The sequence below is a fragment of the Acanthisitta chloris genome, unplaced genomic scaffold (assembly GCF_000695815.1).
Source record: "Acanthisitta chloris isolate BGI_N310 unplaced genomic scaffold, ASM69581v1 scaffold20893, whole genome shotgun sequence".
In the NCBI taxonomy this organism is placed as follows: Eukaryota; Metazoa; Chordata; class Aves; order Passeriformes; family Acanthisittidae; genus Acanthisitta; species Acanthisitta chloris.
The window spans coordinates 3546-11497 of NW_008665651.1; the positions used below are offsets into that span (position 1 = coordinate 3546).

Genomic DNA, 7952 nt, shown 5'->3' on the forward strand with positions numbered 1-7952 from the left:
TTTGCCTCCAGCTTTGAGGGTGGCCACGTCGCCGTGTCCTCTGATGAAGGCGACGTTGCGTGTGCCACCACCGCCCCAACCCTCCTTCTTCACGCGAAACTGTAGTCTAGCAGAGAGAGAAGACGTGAGGCCACGGTGACAGGACCCTGTCCTGCTTTGTCACCTCTCCCAGACTCCATTCTTACGTGTCCTTGAAGGAGAGGGGCAGCCTGGAGCGGGTGAGCTCCTCAAAGCGTTTGCATAGCAGGCTGATCAGCTCCGTCTTGAAGATGGACTCCAAGAAATTGTCGGCATCATTCTCATGAAGGATGAAGAAGTCATCCTGCCTGGTGCTAGAGGAGAAATCCCAGCATAGGGACATCAGTGAGGGGCAAGGCTGGTGCCAGCTGGCCCTGGGAGGGAGCTGATCACCCTGCATGGCTTGGGTCCACCCTGAGGAAATTTGGAGGTTGATACAGCTGGAAAACTCCCCGACCTCCAAAGCCCCATCTGCAAAGCACCCTGAGTGGAGCCTCCTCCCCAGGCTTGATGCTTCCATGGATGAGGGGCTGGGAAGCACTGGGCACAGAGAGGTTGATGAAAGTGATGGGTGATGCCTGATGGCATGGACCATTCATGCAAAGCCTGTGTTAAGGAACATACCTCAGTGAGACACCACTCACTGCCTGGAGCTCAACCTTCTTCTTGAGCACCTCCTTGATCTGCCCCTTCTCAGGCCCCTTCTTCACCTTCTCCCGCCCGATCAGGTAGAAATACTTGGGGGTGAGGATGAAATCCCTCTTGATGGGCTGGCAAAGGGCAGGAGCTCAGGGTGAGGGATGTTTGCTGGAGGGTACAAGCCTCACACACATCCCACCTAAGAGCAGCCACAAGGAGCCACAGCTTGGCTGGTCCCAAGCCCCAGGTGAGTCCATGTACCTTGAACCTTCGGTCATATTTCGTGATGGAGTCGGCAAAGTCTATTCGTTCCCTCTTGGCCAGGAACTGGCGCAGCTCAGGCCGATCCTCCATGCCCAGGTAATCCCCCACGAAGTTCCTGTTGATGCTGTTCCTCCTCCTCTCTTTGAAGTTGTAGAGGATGTTGGCAGCTGTGAGGGACCGTGAAGTGATGCTGGTTGGAGAGGGCTCTGTGCTGGTGGCTCAGCCAGCACCTACCATCCCAAACCAGTTGTGAGACTTGTCATATGGATCAATGGCAGCAAGAAGTGGGACTTGTTTCATGCCATGGGAGGAATCTCAGCTGATTGAGCTTGTCTGGCTACAAAACCCATTGCATGCCTCAGAAAAATTCTTGTCCTGTGGGAAGGAGGGATGGACCTTTTCCTCCTTGATTTTTCATTGCACACTTGGGAGGCTGAGGAAAAAAACCCTGACAGGGTTAGGCAGGGACCACTGGTCTTTCCTATCCCTCTGCCAACACTGATTTCCAGCTACTCCTCTCCACCCCTGTGCAGAAAATGAAATGCAGAGCAAGACAGCATGAGGATGTGTTTCTGACCTATGGTCCCTCCAAGGGCTGGCAATAGGACTGAGAAATCTGTGCCCTCTTTTAAAATGTGGGAAAAGACTCTGGACATCTCATGGTCCAGTCATACCCTCTCCTCATTAATGCCACAATTAGGAGCCAGGCAGACACTCTCCTGCAGCTTTGGCAGCTGGGCTGTCCAAGTGAAGGGCACCCTAAAAGGGGTGCTGGGGTGCTGATGTCCCTGTCCTTACCCTCCTCTCGCATCTGTTCGTACTTCCGGATGGCGATGTGCCGGCGCCAAGCCTTCTGGATCACCCGGGCAAAGCCGTCGAACTTCCTCTCCCGCATCTCTTCGAGAAGGAAGAGCTGGGAGGGACATGGGGTGCTGAGTATGGCTGGCCAGGCCAGGCCACCCCAAACCCTCCCCTGCACTGCCCAAAGCAATGCTCAGCCACGTGCAGTGTCCCCCTGGGGTGCAGGGCATGGGGCAGGGCCACCCACCGATTCAGGGTTCTTGACGAACACTTTGCTCCGACCCATCTGGTACTGGTCTGGGTCCATGTTGACAGAGCGCAGCAAGTGCTGCACCCCTTGGCGCTCGTCCCCACGCCAGGATGGCCACGTCTCGGGGGTGAGGATGGCATAGCTGTGGGGAGAGAGACTGAATCATAGAACCATGGAATGGTTTGTGTTGGAAGGGACCTTGAAAATCATCTCGTTTCCCCCCCTGCCATTGGCAGGGCAAATTCCACTAGCCCAGGTTGCTCCAAGCCCTGCCCAACTTGGTATTGACCACTTTAAGGGATGGAGCAGCCACAGCTTCTCTGGGCAATCTGTGCAGTGCCTCAGCAGCCTCACAGGGAATAATTTCTTCCTTATGAGAAGCTATGAGTCGTGGCTGGGCTGCAGGATCTGCCATCCCTCATCCCACCAGTCACTCACCGTTGCAGGAATTTGTGGAAGAGGCGGCGGTAGGCGAATCCTGCCCGGCGCACACGGATGTTCTCCTTCAGCCCCAGGTACTCAACCTGGTGCTTCACCCTGTGGAATGGGGAGAGACATGCTGAGTGTGGGATGGCAGATCATGGTGGGGAACTTGCTGGGGCCCTTTGGTCCCTGATTGCACAGGGATGTCCCTGTGAAAACTTCCTGGGGTTCAGATGGAGCCTCTGGGTGATGCACGTAAAGGGGATGCCGTGTCCCCACATGCTCCTTGTGCTCCCCTGGGCCTGTGGGCAGCTCAGAGGGACCAGGCCCTGGGTGCAGTGTTTTGAAGAAAGTCTGTCCATGGCCAGACCCCATTCCCTGGGGTCTGTGGGCTCCCTGTTACCTGCTCTCCTCCCAGTCCCGGGGTTTTTTGGTCTCGTTGGGCTTGATGCAGCGGATGTAGTGTGGTGTGCACTTCATTAGCGTGTTCACCAGGTCGTTAGCCTGTTTCTGTTGTAAGGAGTGACCTCTGTAGCATTAAAGGTGTTGGTGGGAGCCCATCACCCTGCTACTACCTCAGAGGTAGCTACTGTTCTGTAGCCTATGGGGTGTACCTTGATTTTGGAGCCTGCAGTGGTCGGTCGTCCCTTTTTGTCAGAATCAAGTTTTTCTGGGAAAAGCATCCGGATGAAACCACTGAAAGGGAGGTGACAGTTCCCAGGTGAGAGCTGCCAGGCTCCCCAGGCTCAGTGCAGGCTGAGCTGGGACCAGATCCAGCTCCACTTACTGCTGCTGGGAAATCCTGTACTGTGACTGAATTCATCACAGGGATGGGATGCCACCCTCTGCCCCAGTCCTTTTGGGCTGCCCCCAGTGCTGCTAGAACTCACTATTCACTGCTCTGCATGAGCTCGATCAGGTCAGTGAAGAGCACGTCCCGGTTTCGCTCGCAGAAACCACTCACATCATAGGAGACCTGGAGACCAAAGGAGACCTCAGCCCCATGCCACAGTGACCAGGGCTGTGGGGTGCAGGGAGTGGGGTTTGGGGTGCTCTACCTTGCCTGCATAGTGGTGGATGACAAAGCCTGAGCTCCAGCTGTTGAAGTGCTTGTGGGTACCCACAGCTGCCTGCAGCTTCTGCAGCAGGGTCTGGTCTGCACCCTCGCCCGTGGCATGCATGGTGGCACAGACATCATCCAGGACACTCATGATCCCAGGAGGGTTCTGGGAGAGGGAAAACATGGGTGTCCAGGGGCTGTGGCAGGGCACAATCCTGCAACTGGCTCTGCCTGTCAAAGCTGCTTCATGCTGAACTGCAGCTTAGGTTAAGGATGCAGAGCTGCTGCTCTCCCATGGGTACTGGAAGTGTTCAGGGTCAGGTTGGATGGACTTGGAGCAGCCTGGCCTAGTGAAAGGTGTCTCTGCCCATGGTGACAGGCTGGAATGGGAACATCTTTAAGGTCCCTTCCAACCTAAACCATTCTATCATTCTCTGCTGCCTATCAGGACCCGCTTCTGTCACCTGTCCTTGACAACACCCAGCCCACCTAGCACCCCCACCCTGGGTGCCTTTGCTCCCTGAGAAAACCTCCCTCAGCACAGTGGACCCCACTCACCAGCTTGTTCTCTATCAGGTCACACACCACCTTGTTGTTGAAGTACTGGATCTGGGTCCACTTGATGCCCTCCTGCACATATTCCTCCTGGGGAAGCACAGGGACAGCTGGGTGGGATTTTGAGCCTCTGGGATATCCTGCAGACCCCCTGGTCCAGCTGTGCCAGGGAGGAGGTGGGAGAACAGAAATTGGGATGCTGGCACAGCCCCTCAGCCCCCTAGCCTGGCCTTCTGTACCTGCTCTGCCTTCAGGGTCAGCTCTATGAAGATCTGCTGCAGCTTCTCGTTCACAAAGTTAATGCAGAATTGCTCAAAGCCATTTTTCTGCAAAAGGACAATAGAGGGAAGAGAAAATGGGGCTGAATTGTCTTTTGCCCCTCTCACTCTTTGTGGGAACACCAACCAGCAGAGCTTTTGGGTGCTGCTCCAGGGACCCTTCTTGGGGCCATTCCCTCCTGACAGCCCCCAGATCCAGCCTCTCTCCTTGCTGTGGGAGTAGGAAGGCCATTCATCCCCCAGCAAAGCAACACCTACCTGGAATATTTCGAAGCCATAGATGTCCAGCACCCCAATGCTGTACTCCTCATATGGCTTCTGCATAGCCCGGTTGATAGACTGCAGGGAGAGAGGGAATGAGCCACCACCAAGGCAGAGGGTGGTGGGACCAGCTGTACTCTGGAGCAGATGGTGACCATCTCCTCTTGGCCCAGCCAAGAACCACACACCTCCACGAGAAAGTCGAAGACACGTGTGTAGAGCCCCTTGGCCAGAGCATCCCGGGTGTAAGCTGCCTGGTCTACGTTGAGGGTGACAGTGATGGACTCGGAGCGGCCACCCCACTTGCTGTCCATTTTCCTGCTGGTGATCTTCTCGTTGAGGCGATTCTGGTCCACCCCCAGCAGGTAGGCAGGGAAGGCCAAGGCTGGGCAGAGTTGGGGGTGGTCAGGGCTGCCTGTCTGCCCCCAGCACAGCACCCTCAGCCACAGCTGTAACCCCCAACCCCATTTAAGTGTGAAGGACAGCAGCAAGGCAATGACTGGGGACATGGGCTGGGCCCTCCCTCTGCTAAATCACAGCAAGAGACTCCAGGCATCCATCCCCTTGCTAATTAAGCACTGGTTGAGTCATTTGTTTGCTGCCTCAGTTTCCTCATGTCTAACACAGAGAAGGTACTGATGCTGCCTCTCCCTTCTGACAGGTGATTTGTGACACACAGAGAGTTTGCCACTCACTGCCAAGGGTCTCTGTGACCATCCCCACCTGCCCCCCTGGAGCTACTTGGCTACTCACAGTCAACATTTTCCACCTGAGCATAGTTGCCTTCCTCCCGAAAGCTGATGTTTCCCAGGTGGAGGATCCCAGCCACGATCTGCAACACCAGCTGCTGGTCCTCACCGCGGATGCCAATGACCTGCATGGCATTCTAGGGGGCAGGGACCCCATCAGCTTCTGTCTGGACACAGTGGCTTTGAGGATTCCCCTCCCAGGCACTCACCATAGTCTCATGGAAGTCACTGCGATCATCTGTGCCCTCCACCTGGTATGTGCCCGTCTGGTTCAGGTAGTAATAATAATCTGGGCTCATGATGCCCAAGTTCTGCCGCTGCTCTTGGGATGCCCCTTCGATGAGCTGGGAGGGAATGGGGAGCTGAGTTTACCTGGTCCCTGTCACAGCCTGGTGGCTCCAGGCCACCCCCATACCTGATAGTAGATGTGGAAATTCCTCTCGCACTCGTTCTGGTTCACAACCCTTGACTTCTCCAGCAGGAAGTTGGAGATCTTGCCCCCATCAGGTTCTCCTCCCCGGCTGAACTGGATCTCGAAGTACTTTCCCTGTTCCAGCATAGATTCTGCTCAGAGCCACAGCCCTGGCTGACAGGATTCCTTTCTCCCTCCAGCCCTGGCTGCTCTCCCCCTTCTCCCAGCACGTGAGGAGCATTGCTGGGATGTGTGTGCCACTTCTGACTGATGGTTTATGTGGAAGCCTCTGCCTGGAAGGAGGTAGAAGCCAGGTGGGAGTTAGGCTCTTCTCCTAGGTAATAAGCAACAGGATAAAAGGAAATGGCCTCATTTGGCACAGGAGAGGTTTAATTTGGACATTGGTAAAAATTCCTTCCCAGAAAGGAGCTGTCAGGCCCAGGCCCAGGCTGCCCAGGGCAGTGGTGAAGTCACCATCCATGGAGGGTGTGAATGGGGCATGTGAGGACATGGTTTTGTGGTGGCCTTGATAGTGTTGAGTTAATGGTTGGACTTGATGATCTTAAAGGTCTTTCCTGACCTAAATAGTTCTGTGATTGTGTGATCCTGACTGGGGCTCTGACCCCCTGTACCTGCCCCAGCAACTTACAAAGCGGCTGGAGTTGTTGTTCCGAACAGTTTTGGCATTCCCAAAGGCTTCCAGGAGTGGGTTGGACTGCAGGATAATGTCCTTCACATGCTGGGGGCAGAGGAGGGAGATGGCTGAGCAGAGAGACCACTGCCTTGGGGCTGGGGACACACCTGGGGATTTACGTGTCCTCAGCCCTGGAGCAACTGCTCCATGTGCCACCATCAGCTGGGGGAGCAGGGGGGTGGGGTGGTGGGGTGCAGTTGAGAGGTGAAGTGATAGATGATAGGGGAGACAACAGACCTACCTGAACTTTCTCCCCACCCCCGGACACTTTGGAGATGTAGCCCATGATGTATTTCGCTGCCACTGTTTTCCCAGCCCCACTTTCACCACTGTGCAAATATCAAAGCAGAGGAGATGTGAAATGATCCCACCAGAGTCATCCATACTGGGGGGCTTCAGGGTGGGATGCTGGAGCAAGGCTGGAGGGTGACAGCAAGTTTTGGGGGCTGTGGCCATTCCCATGGGGAAGGGGCTGCCCAGGTGCTCTGGGATTTAAGCAAGACCAGAGAATGGCTTGGAGAGGAGCTGCTTGAGGATGAGATGTTGGATTTCTTGTGGCTGGATTTTGGAGGGGAGGAGGGAGACTTGGGAGCCTCAAGAGGAAGTCTCCAGCCTTGCCCCACATCCTGACCATTTCCCTTGCAACACTCTGCCGGAAAGGTGCATTGCACAAGGCTCTGTCCCTGCTGGGGACCACCTGGTCACAGTGGTCACAGATCTGGCTGGTGGTCCTTGTGCCTCAGGACATTGGGGTCCTTCCATCACTCTCAGCCACCTCTTGCCACTGCCTGGCTGCTGTGTTTATCTGGGCTGCCCCCAGGTGTGGGGAGAAGGGGTGATGGGGACAGCCAGTCCTGGAGCAGTGACGTGGGGTCCCTGGCTGCACCCCATGTATCTCCCATACCTGATGATGACACACTGGTTCTCCCCATCAATCAGCATGTTGCGGTACATGTTGTCACTCAGGGCGTAGATATGGGGAGGATTTTCATACTGAGCCTAAACAGGGGACAAGGACAGTGGTGCTGAGCACAGAGAAGCCACCAGCTTCCCATCCTGAGCCCCTTCCCCAAATCCCCTTAACTCTGCCCACGTGGGAATTAGCCTCTTCCCACGAGCACGAGCTCATCAGCAGCATGTCTGATGTTTCTTGCCTCTTCCCTCCTCCTTGGGAAGCACATCAGGGCAGAGCCAGTCACTTGTGCTGGATTTTACCATGTTTGGATTGCTTTGGGGTGTATTTATGAGCTGAATTTTCCAGGAATGTGGATTTGCTGCTGAATCTCATTACTGACTCTCCATCGATGTGGTTGAGAACACTAACCCCAGCAGCAGCCAAAGGGCTGGGGAGGACAGAGACCCTCAGGGGACACCCCTGGGGGTTTTGTACCAAATTAAACCCAAAGAGGTCTCACCGCTCCCTGGTACAGCTCGATCTCCCGGTCGGTGAAGTATGGCATCTGCTTGAAGGGGTTGACAGAGATGAGCACTGGCCCAATGTAGGTCTGGGTGGCAGGTTAAGGTCTGTGTGTCCTTTCCCATGTCCCC

At 55.4% G+C, this 7952-nt stretch overlaps 1 protein-coding gene across 1 annotated transcript in view; it reads right to left on the reverse strand.

Moving 5' to 3' along the window:
* MYO1F (myosin IF) overlaps positions 1-7952 on the reverse strand; it is a 10969-nt gene that overhangs the window by 1359 nt on the left and 1658 nt on the right. The window contains exons 2-23 of the mRNA XM_009071842.1: positions 7820-7909; positions 7309-7403; positions 6646-6733; positions 6360-6449; positions 5714-5845; positions 5508-5642; positions 5303-5435; positions 4738-4934; positions 4547-4627; positions 4250-4336; positions 4014-4100; positions 3454-3621; positions 3286-3371; positions 3010-3091; positions 2799-2905; positions 2411-2509; positions 1970-2114; positions 1720-1834; positions 919-1088; positions 643-788; positions 186-332; positions 6-106 (exon numbers count right to left, since the gene is read on the reverse strand). Of these exons, the coding sequence (XP_009070090.1) occupies positions 6-106; positions 186-332; positions 643-788; positions 919-1088; positions 1720-1834; positions 1970-2114; positions 2411-2509; positions 2799-2905; positions 3010-3091; positions 3286-3371; positions 3454-3621; positions 4014-4100; positions 4250-4336; positions 4547-4627; positions 4738-4934; positions 5303-5435; positions 5508-5642; positions 5714-5845; positions 6360-6449; positions 6646-6733; positions 7309-7403; positions 7820-7909 (2581 nt within the window). The remainder of the gene's footprint in view (positions 1-5; positions 107-185; positions 333-642; positions 789-918; positions 1089-1719; positions 1835-1969; positions 2115-2410; positions 2510-2798; positions 2906-3009; positions 3092-3285; positions 3372-3453; positions 3622-4013; positions 4101-4249; positions 4337-4546; positions 4628-4737; positions 4935-5302; positions 5436-5507; positions 5643-5713; positions 5846-6359; positions 6450-6645; positions 6734-7308; positions 7404-7819; positions 7910-7952) is intronic.